The sequence below is a fragment of the Zonotrichia leucophrys genome, chromosome 8 (genome assembly GCF_028769735.1).
Source record: "Zonotrichia leucophrys gambelii isolate GWCS_2022_RI chromosome 8, RI_Zleu_2.0, whole genome shotgun sequence".
Classification (NCBI taxonomy): Eukaryota; Metazoa; Chordata; class Aves; order Passeriformes; family Passerellidae; genus Zonotrichia; species Zonotrichia leucophrys.
This window is the reverse complement of record NC_088178.1, coordinates 14,646,083-14,667,900: the sequence shown is the minus strand read 5'-3', so window position 1 is coordinate 14,667,900 and position 21,818 is coordinate 14,646,083. Positions and strand designations below refer to the sequence as shown.

General features: G+C 42.5%; 1 protein-coding gene across 2 annotated transcripts in view; it reads right to left on the bottom strand.

Annotated features, from left to right (window-relative positions):
- Window positions 1-10,665: 10,665 nt before the first annotated feature.
- The window catches only part of TGFBR3 (transforming growth factor beta receptor 3), a 113,940-nt gene continuing 102,787 nt past the window's right edge, over window positions 10,666-21,818 (bottom strand). For both annotated transcript variants that reach the window (XM_064719943.1, XM_064719942.1), the window contains 2 exons: window positions 20,687-20,794; window positions 10,666-14,540 (listed from right to left, as the gene is read on the bottom strand). In XM_064719943.1, coding sequence (XP_064576013.1) covers window positions 14,422-14,540; window positions 20,687-20,794 — 227 coding nt within the window. In that variant the 3' untranslated portion in view covers window positions 10,666-14,421. The remainder of the gene's footprint in view (window positions 14,541-20,686; window positions 20,795-21,818) is intronic.

The window sequence follows — 21,818 nt, the reverse complement described above, 5'->3', positions numbered from 1 at the left end:
GCAAGTGGGGACAGCTGACCCCACTTAGGTGATGGTCACCTAATGAACCTCCCCTGGGCTGGGGAAATAACAACAGAAGGCACATACAAGAAGTCCCATTGAAATATTTGAAAACAAAACACTACTTTTGACACCAAAACTTCAAGTCAATGAACTGCTCTGATGAGAAAGGAGAATGGTTTCATGTAATCTTACTCCACTAAAGTCACTTTTCAAATGAAGTGGTCTCCCTGCTGGAGAGTCCCATCTCCATGTACAATTTGCTGTGCCTGGTGGATTTTAGTGAGCAAGAAGTTGATCACTGTCATGGTCAAAGATTAAATTAAGATTTATGGACATAATATACTCTGTGTAAACAAATACCCAAGTAGAACCAAGAATGTTAGTGCATACATGGGAGAGTTAACAGGAATAAAAAAACCTGAACCATAGTCTTGTGCCTGTTGATTTATCTGACTAAATGGATTTCTGTAAGGATATCTAAATTACTGCATTGCAGGAAAGTATTTATACAACCCCAAACAACCATAAATTGCAATGTATTAGAAGTTCTGATTTTAATTAATGTTCCTTTTGCCTTCCACCTCTCTTTCCTGTGTTATTTGCTCATGTCCCATGTAGTCCTTATTCTGTGCTGGCTGCTCAGATGGGAAAATGTCTTCCTCTGTCAGTAACTTCATAATTACACTGAGAATAGGATGAGGGTTTTCTATGAAAAGTTAAAACAAGAATGGTTAAAACAAAGAAAACTCAGTTTTCTCCAAGGTTACAGCCAACATCTCTTGTTTCTCTTCCACCCCCTGCACCCAAGCAACGAGTGAGTCACGTCCATAGTGCACCCAGCATACACCGATCATATCACACAAAATAAATGTCTCAAAACCCCATGTGTTTTTCCAAGAAATCTCCAAAACAGTTTGAACTTCCCCTTGCCACTTCTTCCAATTGCTCATCTTAATTTCAGGGCAGTCATCATGGAAAAAGTACACACCTCCCCCAGCAAAACTATTGCCCGTGGCTTTTTCACCATTATTTTTGTTTATTTGAATGTGCTGGATACCATTCTGAACGGAGTGCACAGTCAGAAGAATTAAAAATGGAGAAGACAATCTACAGAAGGAGTCTTTCTTGTGGGTTGGACATGTCTGGCTGGAAGTGGAGGAAGATGTCCCAGAGCAGGAACAACACAGTTGCCTCAGGTGGTCCAGCAGCAGGAGATGGTGGGCAGGAGTCCACCAGATCCCAAAGAGTCAGGATACCCCTCATTCCTAGCAAGACAAGAGCACTGCAGTGCAGAGCTCCACTAAACAAAAGGCAGATTTCGCAGCCAAACTTCAGACTTCCTTCCAGGCAAACACAACAGTGGTACAAATAAGGAAATTCAATAATATATCCAAATTACAGAGTAGACTGAGGTTAGGATCACACTGAGGTATCCCAGCTCCCAGCATGGGGGTCAGCCTCAGAATGGGAGCTGAGAAGAGCAGTTCTGTCTCAGCCACACCAGAGGTCACCCAGGTCTCTAAAGAGGAAAATACTTTGTACCAAAGGTCTCATTGGATGGTGTGAATCACCCAGCTGTGACACAACTTCCCTCCTTTCAGCATGAGAAACTTTAAACTAAACTAGCCACAGCTGAAGTGCAGGATTCAGTGCATTTCAACATCTTTTAATCATCCATGATCATTATTAGACTAATTCCATTGACCTACAAATCAGCTTTATTAATCTGGGATATTTTCTATATCCATCATTCTACAGAGCACTCTTCTATGTAAGAGTGAAAAGCTTATTAAATATTACAGGGCATGGCATTCATCACTTGGAGCCAAAGTGATCTCAGAATATGCAATTAGTTTTGAAACTGGGAGTCAAGAAAACAGAGTTGTTCCAAGTTTACCCAGGAAAATGATGTTTCTTCACCACATGAACCCCTTCATGATGCTTCCCATTCCTGGGAGTGTTTAGTTCATGGCCTGGCATTTAACACTTGTGCAGATTCACCCCACAAATTCTGTGTGCTGTGACAAAGGCACTGTGCTGTAAATACACCAGATGAGAGCTGGGAGCAGGAAAGAGAAAGAACAGCCTCTTATATCCTATGTACTCTCCTTTAATGTAGCTTATGTGTTTACAAGTGAAAGGTTGCATTGGCAGATAGGATGGGGGAAGAAAACTACCAAGAGGAACAAGCAATAGTTTCTTCAAAAGTTTAGGGAAATTTTTTTGATGTAATGCTTTAAAAATACAGTGAAGGACTACCTTTTTTCTTTTTCTTCCTTTTTTTTTTTCACATGGCAGAATGTGCCTTTCAGCAAGAAAATTTCGAAAACACTTAGAGCAAAGAGTTTTAACCTTTCACCTTTTATTTCAGATTGCTGAAGTAGTGAAAGTAGAACAGAGACATCTCCCAGAACATCAGCTCTCAGACATGCATCATGCCCTGACATGGTTGTTGGCAGAGCTGGGTTCTCCACTGAGCTGTGCCCTCAGAGTGGTTTACACCACTCCACAGAAAGTACAAGTTACCTTTCTTGAATGGCATTTTGGCCAGGGAATGTCATTCTTCAGAACCAATGTCTAAATGAAACAGATAAGAGCTGCCCCCAAAGGGCTTAAAGTAGATTGTATAAATCTCAAGGAATACACCCCAAATCCCCTGGATTTAGACCTATCAGGATCTGCTCTGAGTTTTCTGTGTCTGGGTACCAGTACCTGACCCACTCAGGTGATAATCAGGAGTTGTGTCACAGAAACCAGCACTAATTCTCTGCTATAAAATGTGCATCAAACCTCCAGATGTCTCAGACAAGGTGGCCTAAATAGATATTTTGCTATGTCTAATTTACAGTGTGTGAGTGCTTTATTACAAAGGTAATTCCACTGTACTGCAATACCTGGAGTATGCAGAAAAACAGGAAATAGCTTGCTAAGACCTATTTGTCACTATCAGGGTTTAAAAAGAAAGGAAATTAGCACAAGCTGCTTCTATTGCAAAATGAACTCAAGCTGTGAGAAGAGGAAGATGCATACACAGAGAACAGCAGTAGAGAGCCCAATTTTCATTGGATCTGCAGGAGAGAGTTTTAGGGGGAAATTCCCATTATGCCTTCCACAGTTTATACGGAAAACTCCCTATGCCTTAATGGGCAAACAGGCCTGCAGTGTTAGGTACCAGTGATACTCCAGCAGCAGTCAGGTTTCAGCTCTCTGGCATTTGCCTGTTTGCACTGGCCCAACAGGAACATCAAAGGAAAACCACTGCCAGGGAGAAATGCTTTTCCTAATTAGTATCACCCGTGAAGAGCTCTTATTACTTATGGAGAGTAACACCTGACAGTTTTGCAAGATTTATATGATAGCTTTGATCAGCCAATCTTCCTCAAGAAAAAAGAAATGGGTAATCCTTCCATGAGAGTGTTTTGCACTATCCCAAAGACATGAAGTTATCAAATTATTTTAGAGGAATAAAACAAAGGTTTGAAATTTCCTCAGCTGGCTGCCTATTTGAATTCACAGCCAGAGGCATAGAGAGTCATGTGATGTAATTCAGTAAATCAGTTTAAAATAGGCCTAATTTTAGCACTAAATTCTTCAGGAAAATAAAGCAAAGTTTCAGGGGAAAATGCAAGCTTTCCCATCAAGTACTTGGTCAAGTCTCAGTTTGAATCACACATTAGAAGCTTTTAGTCAGGGGTCATGTAATGTGCATTTCAATGGCAGTCAGTCCTAGGGAAGGTGAGGAGTTCAGAGAACATCCCTGAAGTTTCTTAGTCCTTGGCAATGAATCACAGAGTATGTTGAAAGCACAGCCCATGACACACGAAGAGTGGTTTCCTTAAATTTGATGACTGATAAAAGAACAACTCTAATTCCTCAAAATATTTTAGCACTGTGCCACAGCTTCATGTGTCTGTGTTTGCAAAACTGAATGGTCATTTCTTTCCACAAACTTTAAATCTTTGCCAAAGTGTTCAATACAATGAGACTACTTATCCCATACAGTTATTTCCCCCCTCCTTATCTATTACTTGTCTAAGGGCACTCTGTGATTTTGCTATTTTAGGTGATATTCGAAGGCATTTGATGAGTCTTGAATGCAAGTTGCAGTCTATGTCATTTTTTGCAGACTGTTATGTGGAGACATTTCTTTACTACTCAGGAATTCAAATGCTACATGCTACTTTGTCTCAGTGACATCACCTAACCTACAAACTCACTCCCTGAAGACAAAGGCAAAAATGTTTAGAGATGTGCTTGCTTTGTCCAGAAAGCATACTTGGGAGTGTGAATGGACAGCACTCAATGCAGGAATGGCAATGAGCTCAAAGAAAAAAGAGGAAGAAACCTTCCTGAAAACTTGGATGAACAGTTTCCAAGCCTCCCTGACGAGCAGGCTTCATCACATGCAGTGCCAGCCAGCCCAGTCCCGGCCATTTCAGAGCAGCTGCCAGCTGAATCCATGTGGGAGCAGGCAGTGGGAATGGGGTGTGCAGGGGTGGGCTGGGTACAGCTGATGCATGTGTGACTAATGCTGGTGTTTTCCTTGGAGACCTGAGCAAGTGCTGCTGAGGAAGGGACACAGAGCAGCAGGGCCCATGCATGGCAGCCTGGCAGCCACTGACCTTCTCAAGTGCCAAAGTGACAGCACCTGGGAAACACAGCCCAGTGCTCCACACATTGCTCTCCCTCTATATGAGTCACATTGCCACAGAAAGACAATGTCAAATATAACAAGGGGCACTTTTCTGGGCAAGCCACAGCCCCAGTGTGAGTGAGGAGACCTCAAGTGCCACCCTGTGTGTGCTGTGATCAGGTGTGCAGAACACCTGCTTCAACTTCTCTTGGGGTTTTTATAGCAAAACCCACCCACGGCATGGAGGCTAGGATAGCTCTAATGCCTTGCTGCCTTGCACACCCTGCTCAAAAGACCTCTTTTTGTAAAATATGAGCATGGCATTTTGCAGTGGATGGTCTGAAATGTGATCCTGCTTGACTTAAATGCAAATAGGAGGACCAGCACTGCAATTGTCAGAACTGCAGTTGGAAATAAGAGATTTTAATGCTGATTAGAGTGGAGGAAAAGGACTTTACAGCTGTGGAGCAGAATTCAGATGTTTGGAGAAAATGGGTAGTGTGCTGAACTAACATTGCAATACGTATGACATGAAACACTAGGGAATAGGTCCTGTTTTTAATAAAAGTCTAAAGAAGGAGGGAAGAGCTGAAGTTCAAGGAATCATCTTTGGATCTGAAGTACACAGGCAGCTGTCAAAACTGTCTGCTTGCCAGATTATATTTCTGTTATTAGGTACTAAGGAACAGCTTACACACTTGAGAGATGCTTTGCTGGTGTAAATAGACAGAATTTGATGGAAGGTGATGAACCAGGTTTATACCGGGCAAGAATTTGGCCCTTAGTTTGCTTTAAAAATGAAATATGGACTCTGAATAACACAAACTATTTTTTCTTCAAATGTGGCATTGAACCTAGATCCTGGCAAATGCCTCCAGTTTTACACACATTGTTTTCTTTCCATGCTGTGAAAAATCTTAAAAGTTTGTAAGCAGGGGGCAAGACTGGAGTTACCCCTCCTAGAGAGAGAAGCTCCATGCTTGTATGGCAGTGACCCTGATCTCCTCCAGTCTCCTTCCATGTAACTGTTTCCTTTATGGATTTTGTCAAAATAAACCTGTACTGACATATTCCTACACTGGCAGCACCAGCACAGAAAAGGTCTGGGAATGATAAGTTCATTCAGATGGAAGCACAGGGGTTTTTAGGAGCTGCTTCCCAGCATGAGCAATGCCCTCTGGAGAAGATGCCCTTGCAGATTCACCCTGGCCCACTGCAGGGGCTCAGTCAGGAGAGGGATTTTTCTCACATCCCCATGGGCTGCTCCTCCAGCCACCATACAGGAGGCACAGGCTGATGGCTCCCCGAACTGCCTGAAGCAAGCCAACAAAATTCAGGCCTGTAAGATTTTGTAACACAGCACAACTGAGTCAAAACTTCCAGATGTAAATTGCTTGTTCACAAGAGCACTGGCTTGCATACTCTACATGCTTTTTGTACTACTCATGGCCACGTGCATTCTCCAATACATGTTGGAACTTTCCCTTCTTGGGTTCACCCAGTGCTAGATGGAATGATGTTTGTATACACATGTGCATTTATATTGAAAACATAACCGTGTGAGTACTTTGGTTTGGATATTATATAGTTTTGGTTTTGCTCAATAAAAGCACAAGAAATCTATACAATGTAGCTCTGGTCTATGTAACCATACTATTTGTTGTTAATCAAATAAATACTGCAATTAAGATTTCTTACAACAGCTAGATGAGAGAATAGCAAATTTGGTCTTGGCTCACAGTTGTTTAACCAAATATTGATTAAAAGGAATGCACTCTAAAAGTATGAGGTCTAAGTTTCAACATCTTATAAATTTTTGTCATGTAATGGAAGAGCAATGTAATAAATGAAAGTCCACCAGAACAAACAACAGAAAAATCACCTGGAATCAGCTTGGCATAACCCTACTCCTACCATTAAACCAGAAAACAAAACTAACCATTCACAATGCCTTGCCAAAGCTAGATTTGTGAAGTTCCCAATATAACTGTGGCCTCCTTGGTAGGTGATCCTCTGCTTCAGGTGATGGGCACAACCCAAGCAGAAGAAATAATTCTGTCCTCAGAGCAGATCATCCTGTGCTTTCCATAGCCCACAGGGACAGCAGCTGGCCCAGGCAAGGCATCTTGGTTTATGACAGACCCTTGTTGTCTAGCATGTAGTAAAATATGACTCACTTCAGGGACCCACACTTGAGAGAAGTCACAGAAAAGTTCACTAAGCACTGCCAGTAAAAACATGGGCGTACTCGCTGTGTCTTTGTAATGGCACAAAGCATGTCAGTGGGGTACGTGCTTTCCAGTGTAATCATCCCTCAGCCCTCTCTGGAGAAATACAGCACAGTCATGCTGCAACACTCATAATCACAGCATTCATCCTACTTGCTCTGTCAACCAACTTGACAATAACTTCATCACAGATTTCTTCCTTTTTCCGGTCTTAATTATCAACATTGCCTCCCCCCACATGATCAGACTGAGAGCACAACCAGCTTAGTAGATGTAAATCAAATTAACAGCCTCACCTTCTTCACGTAGTATTTGTCATCCCGCACCTGCTATTGCCTCTCAGCTGACCATCCTCCCCACCTGCCGCACCCTCATCACCTCGCACCCGTGTGTCTGCTCGCTCCCTGCCGCCCTGCTCGTCAGAGCTGCCTCTCAAGCACCTTCTGCGCTTCTAAGAGGGGTTTGAGACATTTCGTCAGAGGACTGGGATCCAAACCCCACCTTTGGGTTTCTTTCCACGGAAATAAGAGTGAGGGCGGCCTGTCCGTGCCCAGAGCCCCAGCCTGGGCCGGTGCCCCCTGCGGCAGGGATCCCTCACGGCTCCCACACGGTGTGTCACTAAGACGCAAGGTAACAATCGGGATAAAAACGTGAGCCACTCCCCAAAGCCCACAGGCATCTTTCAGCTGCAGTGATATTTAACTTGGTCCAAAAAGGGTCCCAATAGCTCTGCCGCTCCCCACAGCTCCCCTGGGCACACACGGGCGCTCACGGCTGCCCTCCTGTAAAGCCCACACCCCAGCAGGCACTGGCTCCTGCCCCTTGAGCAGCCCTTGCCCACCGCGGCCGTGCTGCCCTCAGCTGCCTCCCTCCCCGGCATCCCCTGCAAACCCGGGTGGGACCGTGCCGATCCCCTTGGGCTCTGCCACTTGGAGCTGCCTGAGGGGCCGCAGGGCGCAGCCAGACCCACGGCGGCGGCCGCTGCTCCATCCCGCTGCTCCTGTGTGACCTGCACAGGGCAAACACAGGAGCTGGTTCTTGCTCAGGATGAGGATTTTTATTTTGAACTCCTAGATCAGTTTTTAGCAGCAGAGGAGCTCCCAGAGACAGGACTGGTGCTGTACCTCTTCTCCTGCTTGCAAGAACACTCGCTCTGTGACCCTCACGAGTGCAGATCGTGACTTCCAGCTGAAGCCTTTCGTATTTCATGGCACTTCTCCCCAGTGCAAAAGCCAGACCGATCCCCTTAGCTTACACGCACACCTGGTTTGTCTGAAGCAGCCTGTTAACAAGGACAGTATCACAGGGACAGCCATATTCAGAGTTAACAGCACGAGTAAAGCCTGCCCGCAATAACCCTGCCCAGCTGGCGGGTGCCCAGCACCGTGAGCTGGAGTTCCAGTGACAGGCACTATCCCAGCCCCCATGGCCTTGGCACGCTGGGGGCATGGCAGCCCTGGAAGTCTGCCAGACCCAGCTCCTTTCGGGCTCAAGTGTGGCATGTGTCTCCAACCTCCCATTTCCAGACACTTCTTAACTGCTTCCTTCATGTTATTTTATTTCAGTGATTTAAATTTTCTGTGACATGTTTTGGCACTCGAAGAATTTTGTGAAAACCTAAATATTCCTGCTGCATATGCTCTGTGTGTATACTCTTAAATCTTCCTGTTTATTTTATTTTTCAATACTAATAGCCAATGTTACTAATCACCTTTAGAATCATGGACTAATAAAAATATTGCGTAGTGCAAAGGCTACATCCCAAGCTCTTACAGCCCCATGGGATATGCCTACTTGTATAAAGGACAGACTAAGAATTTTTTAATCCTTTCACCCTATTTGCAAAGCAAATCTGGACTTTAAATGCTTAGAGAATTGGGAAAACCATAGCCACGTTCATGCATTACACTGTGACTTTGCAGGCACACCATAAAAAAATTTACTGACAAAATAGAGCGCTCGGTGAGCCACTTACCACACTGTTAAATACCATCAGCTTTCTCTGCTTAATACTCAAGATTTTGCCCTTTAAAATACTGATTTACTTTTTTGTCTCTACAGTATGTTCTTTACTAGAGCCAGCAGTTTATAAGCAGCAGTAACAGAGGAAAAGAGCCTCCACCCAAATATTTTTAACCAATTCCTCAAAATATATGTGCCAAAACTGGATGGAAAAAATCTGTTATTTAAACAAGAGTGCAAGAGTAACACTTTTGTGCTGCTTATCCTTTTCATCTGTCCACAAACCAGCTCCTTTTTAGACTTTCCTAAACACAGTAAAGCTGCAGCTCAGTGCAGCAGGGTGAGCAGCAGAGCCGGCCAGGAGGCACCACGGGGCACTTCACCTTCTGGGCAGGCTGCAGTGGCACCCTGGGGGCTTCCAGAACACCACAGAGAAATCTGCAATTTGAGCTCTAAACTTCCTTGGGGAGGTGAAGGATGTAATCTGATCTTTCTTTTGCAAAGTGTAAATGCACAGAGGTTGGCAAGGCTAGGTTCAGGGCCTGAGATTTGGGAACACTCTACAAAAACACTTGCTGCAATCAGGCTTCCAGCCTCATAAATATCTGCTTTACAATTACAAAGTGACAGCTGTGAAAATCTATCAAAATATTGTCTCCTTTTCCTTTTATATTGTCTTGGAAGGAATGCTGTGATAAATTTAATTCTGTTTAAATTTGAAGAGCTCTGGACTGTGTTTTTCCCAAAACTGGCACCAGGTATTTTTTGACCGTCCAAAACATTTGCTTCACTCACAATGCTTGAGGGAACAAATATGCACAACATTGATACCTACTCTGAAGTATGGCAATACTCTTACCTCTTATTGGCTAAAAATACTAGTGCAAATATATCAGAATTCATTGGCTAATAAATGCATTTTAAAATTAATTCCACATATGAGACACTGATCATGCTTTCACACCATGTTTCAGTCAAAGTATAAATTTTACAGGAGAAAGGGAACAACAGCTACAGCAACTTTCAGGTGAGTTCACCCTATGGAGCTCATTTCCACAGGAAAACAGAAGTGTCTTGATGCAGTAACTGAAATATGGTTGTTATGAAGCAATAAATCCATTGCACCTCTGTGAATTATGTCATAGGCAACACATAAGCTTAGAACTGCTTCTAATTAATAGCCTTTTCTGTACTGAAGGAATCTTGGTTTTTAAAGTGATCACTTAACATTTTAGACTCCCTTACTAAGGAACTCCCTTTTGTGAGTCAATAACTACAATGTCTGAATAACCCAGAGAAAAACCACTAAGGCTGTTCCCCTCAAGTGCCCATAAAGAATATTCTGCACAAGAAATACAGGAAAAAAATTAGAAAGCAGGACTGTAAACACCCAAATTCTTGTCCTGCTGATACACAGCAAAACTACCTGCTCCTGCACAGGAAGATCATTCAGTGATGAAAACAATCTTGCTCACATGTCTCCAGTGTAGCTGCAGTCACAGGTACGACCCAGCAGCACTCTGCTGCTGCACAGCCATGGCGTCACTGTGCTCAAGCCAGGCTTTCTGCAGAATTCAAATGAGGCTGTGTCTTGACATGCAACAACTAAATGCCCACGGGATCAGAACTCTGGACTTGAACTTTGAGCAAAAACCAGCAGCATTTAACTAAACATATCTACTGTTTTCTGCAAGAAGCCATGACACTGAGTACTCAAACAAAGCCAATGGATTAAAAGAACTCCGAAGTGGATACACAAAATCAAATCCTGCACACAATTCCCACTGAAATTTATGGGACACGAGGACAGACATAAATGAATCATGACATCAATTATTAATAAATTGATATATACTTTATTATGCACAAGAGACTAAGATGACATGACACTGTGGTTATCAAAACTGTACAATTACGCATTTCCACAAGGCTCTGAAATACTGAATGCAATATGAAATACAAACTGGGTGTTCAGACTGGCCACAGGTTTTAGGGAGTAAATTTCTCCCATTCTTTGATTTGGCATTTGCATCTAAAAGAAATATACTTATTTATTCAAAGGTGAGAATATTGTGTTTGGAACTGTCAGGACAGGGCAGCGAAGATCTGGTAACGCTGTGAACATCCTGATGAATGACAAACAACAACAGGGTACAACAGGCACCTCACACGAAGGGCTGCCAGCACAACCAACAGTACAGTCTTCTTGTGAAGCATGAGGTAGATATACATAACAGACAGAACATACAGGAGAGGAATGGTTAGGAAAGAGCAGGGGGAAGGTTACAATCATCAGCATCTACAGACATTTTGCAAAATCCATTTTCATGTGGCAAATGCTACAAAAATAGCCCAACACAGAAAGATCTGATCTCTTGAATCACAAATGTAGAAATGTCCAAAACCAAATAAACTAAAAGGTTAGAGTTAGTGATTAGACAACACATGATAGAACAAGCAGTCTACTTGGGAGTTTAAGTATCCTAATAGCTTTAACACGCACAAGGTGTCCATTTGAAGCCCGGTCCTCCCAATCTTACATAAGAAGTTCCTTCGCAGTTGATTCCATCATGCTGAAATTAACACTGACTCCATCCATGCAAACCCCTGCTGGGACAGCAGAGTCTCCCTGGCCTCCAGGCCCCACAGGGCTCTGCCATGTTAGCCCAGCGTGGTGAAACCCTCAGGGCAGAGGTGGCAATCAGCACCTCACACTACACAAAGAGACGGGCAGTGCTGACTAATGGCTGCTGTAAAACCAGAGCTGTGCCAGGCTCTGAGCTGAGGGCAGCTTAGCAGCTGCTGCAAAGTACTGCACACTTCTGTTATAAAGTTATTCACTAGGAATGTTTGGGTTTGGTTCTCTCTCTTTATTGAAGCAGAAATGACTCTTCCATCTGCTAAGCAATCATGTGCCATTTTGGTAAACTCCAACAGACAATTAACTCAGTTCTATTAAAACCGCTGAATTAAATAGCTGAGTATACCACATTCAGTTAATTCAAACTGAATTTCACACACAAGTCAACAAATCAAATCTTTGACCTTTATATATTTTTGGTTTATCCAATGGTATATATAAATCTGTAAATTATTCTAAAATTAGATTAAAGTTTTGATAAAAAGACTGATAATGCAGCATGTTTCTCTCAAAAATATACAATTATCTATTTTACACAGAATTTTTCAACCTGTCCATCCCAACAACCAAATCTAATACTTCCTATGAGAAACTACTTAATAAAATATCTGGGGAAGGAAAGGGTTAAAATGGGGAAAGGAATTTACAAAATATGTAAATTTCACAGTAATTGAAATTAAACATTTCATATAGAGTAACTTACATTTATCTAAACATTTAAATATATCTTTATACAGAAATTTAATGTAGTAAAATATAGCTATGATTGAAGTTAAAGACTCTAGTCTTCTTTGAAGACATCTTTAAAGACTTTACACATAGAATATGCTTTAACAATACATTCTGCTGAAGGTTAGGCAAAGCGCTTTCTTTTCAACCACACAGGCAGCACATTCATCCTCCCCACGGCTCGGAGCAGAGCCACCCTGCACACCCTTCTGCAGGGGTAACCACACTTTCATGGCACCCTGTCCCCATCACCAGGCCTGCAGCATCAAATATCTTTGCATGTGTGATACCGAGACCAGCCCTGGTTCAGAGTCCAGCACGTGCTTCCAATAGTGAGGACAAGGTGGGCAGTTACCCACTTGCAGAGGGGTTTGCAGGATTGGTAACAGATTTGATTTAAAGTGAGTAACACTCTGCCTGATCCTGGCACTTAAATCTTTGCATATGTTGCACTTGGACTATCCTGGCATCAGCAAGGCACAAGTGTAGAATCAGTAAGAAATCTGCAGCTCAGACTTCAGAGCAGACTATCACTCGAGTGTAATGAAGTCCCTTCCTCTCTTGCAGAGCACAGGTAACCTTCACTACAACTAATGAAAGTTATTCATCTCATTCTTAGAGGAAACCCATGCCCTCTCTTCCTCAAAGAAGGATCAGTAGAACACATTACAAAGTGGCAAGAAACAGTCAAACAATTACATGTTAAAAGTGTCTTTTTCTGCTTTTCATTTTGCATCAATTTGAAGGTGAAGATAAGGCAATGACACTAAAAATAGTGACAATTAGTACCCTTCTTCCATTTCCATATTCTGATACTACTTTGGGACTATCCAATCATAGCATTCATACAACAGTTTGACACAACTGCACAACTATTTTCAGAGAATAGCAAACAACAGGCATTATTGTACATTCCTTGTGCCCTCAAATCCATGTCTTATTTCAAAGAGAATTTAGGCTAGCTAAAAGATTAGAACCAAATCAACTTTTTTAGCTCCTCTATCTACTGTTATAAACTGAAAAGACAGTTTTTATTTTTTTAATATATATCTATTTATGGATTATATGTTTATGTATAGAAGGAATGCTGTGCTAATTTCCAATTGGTAAAGTGGTTAGGCTGTGTATACCTTGATATAGATCTATTTGCATAAAGACATTGCCATTAAAGGTACACACCCATCTATGTTAGTGCATAAGACCATTCTTTGTTTTAATGTTTGTGTGTGCCTGTTTTTGGTATAGCAGATCAAAAAATCTCTTATACAAGAGCTTTGGCCCATAAAACGAGAGGGAATGTTAGAGTGTGCTCTTTTCCAATTACTAAATCAATGACTATAATAACAAAAATACCTGGAACAAACCTGAAGCTGCAAACACAACAGGAAAGCAAATGAGATGCTGTAGCTGTAAGCTGAAAAAACAAAGATTATTCAAAAGAGGCTAAATGTAGCTGAATAATAAAATGTTATTTACCAAGGAGATCTGACATTGATGCTTTCTTGCTCAGAAAAAGAGAAATCCTTTGACCTAAGTTCACCTTTGTTCTTATCTTATGTAGTGATAGGACAAGGAGTAATGGCTTTAAACTGAAATAGGGAGGTTTAGATTAAATGTTAGGAAAAAACTCTTTACTGTGAGGGTGGTGAGGACCTGAACAGGTTGCCCAGAGAAGTTGTGGATATCCCATCTCTAGAAGTATTCAAAGGCACATTGGATGGGGCTTGAGCAACCTGGTCTAGTGGAAAGTGTCCCTGCCCAGGGAGAGGGTTGGAACTAGATGATCTTTAAGGTCCCTTCCAACCCAAACCATTCTGTGATTCTATGACTGAATTCCCTTAATGAATACCTTGTGTCAATGATAAGGTTCAGGGAAAGGAAAAAATCATATAGACAAAGCAGCATTTTTCCAAACTGGCATAGATTTCACATTGAGGGCCCACAGACCCCTAGAACAGGTTGCAGTACTGTAAAATTAGTAGCTTTGTCACATGTAGCATAACATGCTAACAAGATCCAACAGGCTGTGTTCACTCATGCATTGTGTGCTCATTTACACACTCACACACACAGTGGCTTCCCCAAAAGAAAATCAGTCTTTTTTCCCCCATAGAAAAATCCCTCCTCATTTTTTCCAGAAGCAACCAAACGGATCCTTTCAACGTTCAGAAGCTGCTGTCCGATGTCCCCACAGTCCTGTGCTGCTCCCTGGCTGTGTCCCCGGGTTAGGTGGCACTGCTGCTGGAGCAGGGGGTGCTCTGTGTGCTGCCAATGCTGTGGGCTGCACTGCTGTTCTCGGAGGCTGGTGGCGATGTAGGGACCTGCTGTCTTCCCGCTGTCTCCCCTGAGGGACAGGCAAGAGAAAAAGTGGGGTCAGGAGAAGGGAAACTGAAAATGTTCTCATAGAAAACAACAACCCATTTCTTCCCAGTCCTCCTCTTCTGGTGGTTTGTTTTCCTATGCAATTAACATATTGGGTAACAGACCTTAATTGGAGTATCTCTGAAAATGTTACCAGACTTTGGCACCTCAGCATGGCTGTGCACATGGGGAAAATAACAGCGCTGTTTCCTTGAGCATTTTACAAGCAGTGATGGAAACTGCCAAGATCAACACTGTCTATCTCCTGTTGTCAGCTGTCACTCAAGATGGATCCTATTACACAACTCAGACACTTTACAGCTTTGCTGTTTCCAGGAAAAAGGCCAGGAAATGTAGGCTTTAGTTTTAATGCCAGTTTATAGAGCGGCATATTTACTAAAAGTGTAGCTTAAAACAATCTTCTTCCATCAGTGGATACCACATATCCTGAGACATAGCCAGTTTTCTTCATGTAGAAAAACAACAGGCTATCCTGAAAGCTTGACTTGATTTACTCCTAACACAACATGCAGGAAGTTTTCCTATAGTTACACAGTATGTGCAGCACTTAGAACCTGTAGTGAGAGCATGTCTCAACAACCCCTTCGCTATTTATATTGCCAAGTCAAGCACTTGGAGTCTCCTCACACCGTTCTGCACCTGTGGCTGGGATTGAAAGGAAAAATCCAGCTGTCAACTAAGCACGAAAGTAATAATTATGCCATGTAATGCCTCAAAGATCATAATAAGGCCACATAGGAAACCATAACTGTGGCATTTTTAAAGTTACAGTGCTCAAGTCTGTAACCTTAGCAATATTACAACACAGTCTCTTCAAAACAGATGGCAAGACTTAAGTTTATATAATGTGCACTGTAGCTGCCCCCTCCCTTGAGCTCATCTCCAGCAAGCGAACCTGTGATCTCAGTGCAGCAACAGTCACACTACTGCTGCCTGAGCTGCAGACCTGCTGTGGCAGCCAGAACCAGCACAGCTGCTTTCCCAGAAAAGCAGCAAGATGGAAATGATTTGTGGAATCATGGGCAGAGCAATTAGGAAAAGTCAGAGGCTAGCACATCTCCTGCCTCATGAGCTTATGGTGACACAGCTCTCCTGCTCCACATTATCCTATGTTATCCAGAACCTGATGCCATGGGTCAGGTCTGCACACTCCAATTTTTCTTCCATGTTCAGGATTTGGTAGAGATCCCACTTCCCAGTGACTGCTTCAGTGACAGGCTGAAGGCACCGCCTGCATCCAGAGGGTTACAGAGCAAGGACGAGCCAGCTTCCTCCCACAGGAGCTGCTCTGGCACATCCCCATGCCCTTGTGCTGCTGCCCAGCTGCCAGAGCCCAGCTTCTCGGAAGGGCTGCAGAGGAAATGCGCCTTTAACGCTTTGTGTCTCAGGCCACAAAATATCCTCCTGCAGGCTGCTCAGTACTCAGAGGTGCTGCAAACAAACAAGGGAGGCCTGAGGATTTCTCACAGCAGAGGTTGCAAGTGCTCTGTGCAATGGAGCCCAGCAGATGTGCTACTAGCTCAAGCCACAGCCACAGCTGAAGTGCACTTAAAGCCCCACAACACACAGCTCTTTCCTTACACCCCACTGGTTTAGGAATGGGGAGGAAAGAAGGGGCAGCACAGAAAAAACCCAACAAATTAAACTACTAAACCACACCGCTCAGCAGGCCAAATAAACTTTAAAAAAGATGTGAAGATCTTGTTTTTAAATTCAGCAATTCTGTCCAGCATTTTACTCTAGTGAGCAGATTTTGAATCTGTTTTTCCCAGTGTAAGAAATAACTATTGTAGCTCATACACGAGCCGCGGATTTCTGCTCACAGGCAGCAGGTCAGAATCTTACCCCAGTCATCTGCAAAAAAAACAAGTTTCAGCTTTAACTTGCTTTGGAAGTGGCTTTGCAACCCCCCAGAATAAACAGCATCAAATCAAAGTATGTGTCATCGTGCTGCACAGGCTTTCATAAGCCTTGTTTGGATGTTTCTTCCCCTCCCGACTTGCTCCCTTCTCCTCCCGTTGTTTGTGTACATGTTTTCCTTCCTTTTGTACTACAGGATATATTTATAAAGGCAGCGATAAGCAAACTCCCTTTCATTAAAACTAAACAAGAGACAAGCATCAGGAGGCAGCGAGGGGGCCGCAGAGCCGCAGCCCGGCCGCAGAGCCGCTCGGGAGGGCGGCAGAGGAGGGGCGGCCGCGGGGCTCCCCCGGCAGGGCCCCCGGCCCCCGCCTCCCCTGCAGCTCTGCTGTCACCCGTTCTACAACCACATGGTTACACAGCTTTGGGCAGCCCCAGCGCATCAACACAATCTGTATGCATTTAAACATAATTCATTTATAAGCCAAACACATGCTGGTTTTATGTTATGGTAAAGCGAAAGCGCAGTGCCACGGTCCCCAGCAAACCCAATGGCTCGCTCTCTTCTCCTGGCTCCTCTGGAAAGTGTCCTAGGAGGCACCCTCCCTTCTGTCTGGCTTGGAAGGCCCCTTCCTTCCACTGCAATGGCCTCTGCAGCACCTCATTTCTAGGGCACATCAGCAGCTCTGATGCACCATAACCATTTCTTGAACAATAACAAATTCTCTCTCAATGTTCTCAAGAAAAAAGAAAATCCAAATCAGAGTGATGTTATGAACACACAGCCTAGCAACTACATCTGGACTTGCTGATTTTTCCTGCATTTTATTTCCTCAACACCTAACTAAACTGTAGCAAAGCTTTTTTTAAAAGAGTATTCAAGAAAAGGACGTAAAGAAATGTAAACAATCATTGAAGAAGCATTCTCTATCTGTCTTTTTCGTGTAAACAGCTTCATGTATCTCATGTTACTGAACCAAAACTGCTCAGAATGGGCACATCTCATCTATTGACAGTAAACAAGCTTTTACCCATCTGAACACGACAACACGCACTTTATTATTCACTCTTAGGAAAGCTGCCAGTTGTACTCCCTGTCCAGGAAGTCTGAATGTTTGCTTTTCTATCTCCATTTGCCAAATATAATTGGTTGCTATGTCAGTTTACTTTAAATCAGATCTCATAAAAAAGGGAGAGAAGTGGGGGAGGAGGGACACTTTTAACTTCTCAGATTTTGGAACACTTTATCCTCTTAATTTGCAGCACAGCCCGAAGAAGGAAAGCGCACTTCCTCAGAGAAGGCAGGGTCGGATGTTTTCTGTAACACACTTTACAAGGTTTAATGGTCACATTAACTAATCAGGCTTGTGCCTGTCTCTCCTAAACACACTCAGTGAATCCACTAAGACATGTATTACACTGATACATATTTATATGGTTAAATTATGAAGAGTATCTGCATTCATGCACACTGCAAAACTTCTGCTTCTTTACAAGGCCCCTAAATAAATGAGGTCAATTGTGGCAAATGTCTGGTATTTCCCTTAGTTCTTCGGTGCTCTCCAGGCAGCACCAACACCTTTTGTGCCCTTTAACTGACTAGAGAAAGGATCAAAAATACTGAGTCTTTTTGCAGACAAGTCAGCTAAAACTCCTCCTCTGTTGTTCTGATATTAGCTTTCCCTCTCTCTTCTTTTACTACCTATGTATCATAGGACATCTCTACTCCATGTAAAATTGCTTCAGAAAATCTAGAATTTTCTAAAGCACAGCTGTGATGCTTTGGCAGAAATTTTTCATTATTGAAATTAGCAAAAGCCCTACATGACAACACAACAATCCTTGCTCAATATCTGGAAATGAAATTCTACCTATTTTGTGGTTCCTTTCTGCTATAACCTGCTTGAGGTTTTAATGCTAATGGCCTATCAAGACAAACAAAAGAGCTCATTCACATAGCACCTTCTTTGTTAGCAGCAGAGACACACTAATAAAATTGTATCAGCAAATCTTACTACTAGCAAAAAGGTGGCCTTTTGCTGCATTGCACATAGCACTACAGCAACAAAAATCACTTATTTCACACATCCAAGCTGCCATTCTCTACCAGCAGTAGCTTTTATCTGTGCTCTGAGTATCAGCAAAAGAGAGCTCTAGAATGAACTCATATTTTCCAACCTTTCGTCTAAACCATATATTGGAAACTCAGTACTGCTCACAACAAAAGATGCAATTTCAGAACACGATTCAGCAATGCATAAATTCTCTAATGGCAAAAGACAGCCACTTTGTAGATGAAATTTGGATTATCTTTTTTTCTTCCCCTCCTCAAGTCAATAAAAGCCTGCAGCGAGCTCTGAAATGTTTCCACTGCAGCTGGATTATCTTGTCTGCCACAGCAGTTGGCCTCTAAGAGGCTGTGCCTGCCAGAACCTCTGCTGCCTTTGCTGCAAGTTATGCTTTGTAAATACAAGACACTATGCACAGAAAAATTATGTGCACAGGAACATAGGTGCACTTTCACAATCCTTTGAAAACCTGAACCAGAAAACCTCCTAGATAATTTTTATCATTTCTGTGATTCTCTAATCTGGTGAGTGACAGTGTCCCCTTTCTTTCCTATATTCATTTACTACTTTTTGTGTGACCTTTTTCTCCACTTATTTTCATCTCTCAAGCACAATGCCAGAGCAGCTGCCCTCTCCACTACTTCTATGTGGTCACCATGACTGATGTCCTTCACTAATATAATTCTTTCAATGGGATTGCTCCAAGTTCTACTGTTGTTGAAGGATTTATCTTGTTGGCTTCCCACTGTTCCTTGACTACTGACACACAACGTGTCTATAGATGGTTCTGTGTGTGAATACAGATTGAACTGCAACAAATGCAGCAGCAAAAGGTATTAATTTAACAATTAGTTATTTTTTTTTTGTTAATAAAGGTTACTGATATGGGAATTACTTAACTTCCCACTTACTCACTGAAATAGCACTTACTTTTCTTCCACAATGTTTCAGTACTTATATGAGACAGAATTATACAATTTATACATATTATCACAAACTTTAAATTTTCCATGTTTGCTTAAGTTCCAAACAAGTTTCATACACAGCTGATGCACTGAGAAGTATTAAATTGCTTATACAAAAATTGTTGCACTGCCAACTGGAAAAAATGCCATAGTTTTTATTTCCAAATTAACATAAGCTTCTAGGTCATAATATTTACAGAAGCTGTGACCCAACAGGGCCAGAATTCTCACTCCTAAATAGCTTCCATGAGGTTTCAGATGCAAGAAAAAAAACCCCTGCAGTGGGCTACAGGCAAATTTCAGTGCTCTAAAGCTGCACAGGCTTGGAGTAATTGACCTCACATTTTTCCCACCTCCCAGATCTTGATAGGGTCTCAGGAGGTCAAAAGTGGAAGTAGCTGGGAGCCCAGAATACTCTAAGGATCATGAGATACCCCATAACCCACAAGCAGCCAAGGTCACATGCTGGAAAGCAAGGCTCCACCAGCTTCCAGTCCTTGCCTGGGTCATGCAACAGAAAGCTCCCCAAATGCCCTCTTCATTCAATACAGTATTACATTTTTGATAATTTAGTTTAGCATGGGAAAAAATTCTGAGACACTGGAAAATTATCTGTTATTAAAGGCTGCACTAATTCAGACACATTCCTAAGTATTTGGTTGCACACAATTAAGATTACATGTGACTTCTAGCAATTGAAAACAGTAGTTGAAGAATGGAGTAAATAATTGTGGCAAAATTCCAATCAAGGCCCAAGAAAAATTTTCAAGTCTAGTTATACTCAGAATATATCTGTTCAGATAAAGCATTCTCTTAACCATTTGGCCCATGTCTTGTACACATCAGCCTAATGTAATAACTGTAAAAAAATTAATTCCAAAGTAGTATGGGAACCAAAAGGGATCCATTAACTGAAATATTACATAAATTCGAAATACAGGGATGTTACTAATGATGACACACAAGCCAGGAATACTCAGTTTTACTCATGTCCCAGGTGAGTTTCCAAGACTTGTGTTTAAAATTATTTAAGGAAATTTTAAACTGTAACACGTAACATCTCCCTTTAGGGAAGGGCGGGTATCATTGGGCTGGTGTGCAATAGAGGCTGATGGGAGGAGCTGCTGGAAGCTCCTGAGTAAGGAGAGAGAGCAAGGCAGCGAAAGAGGCCGGGATGAGGCGCGGTGGCTCCCTCCCGTGCGGGGCCGCCGTACCTGTGCGCGAGTAGATGAACCAGAGCGCTCCGGTCAGCAGGGCTCCGATGACGAACGCGGCGAAGGCGATGCCCACCACGGTCAGCGTGTCCAGCCCGTACAGCACCGCTGCTCAGGGAAACACACACACAGGCACTGCTCATTTCACAGGCACAAATCCCACAGAAAGTCACCCCCACGCTTGCATGGAAGAGCTTCTTGAAATTTCATCGTTAACTAAGCACTGCTTTGAGAAACAGACTGGCAGATTTGCATCAAGGAAATTAAAGTGATGCTTTCAGAGTGGCTTCAGTCCAACCAACTTTTCCACATCACAAACTAAAACTCCAGCTCAGCACACCCAAGTATGGAAAATGTTGCAAAAATGAAGCATTTTTGGTTGGCTGTTAATAAATTGCTTTCAATTAAGTATTCATTTATCTTTAAAGTACGTTTTAAAAAGGCTGAAATGTTTGGCAAAAATGTTTTTCATTTAAATGGCTTAACATTCAGACAAACTTTCCCCTACATCTCCTCAAGTTCAGTCTGAAATCTAGGTGGAGAACGGAACTGCTGTTAAGAGGAAAGAGATGCCAGTAAAAAGTCAGCGAAAACATAAATAGAAACAATTGTTTTTCACATTTGGCAACGCTTTCAATAACTGAAATTAATTCCAGATCACAAAAATAGAAGCACACACACACGTAAATCACTTTCTAGGGGAGAGGCCCTTTTGTAGGACCATTTCAAGGGTAACAGCATTTGGTTCCTGGAGGTATTGTCCTCCAGTGTTAATCATCCAAACAGAAACATTTTTGGCCTCTGTTTTTTTATTTTTTATAATTAGAAATACTAAAAAAATTCAATAATAATTCTGCAATCTTCTTAAATTTCTTCTTAAAAAACTGATTTCTAGTTTTAGCATTTTTAATATTTCCCAGCGCAGAAAATTGCTTAGTCTAAGGAATAACATTTTACTGACTATGCTAGCCAGGAAATGAGCTGACTGGATCTTAGTAGGATCCTTCAGTGGAATTTTCAGTTCTCAGGACTCAACCAACACCCTCACTTTACACATCCTGCATCCAGCAGATGCCCCTAAGGACATCCCTGATCCTCTTTTGACAAAAGGCTTCTCCAGCAGCTCCTGTTG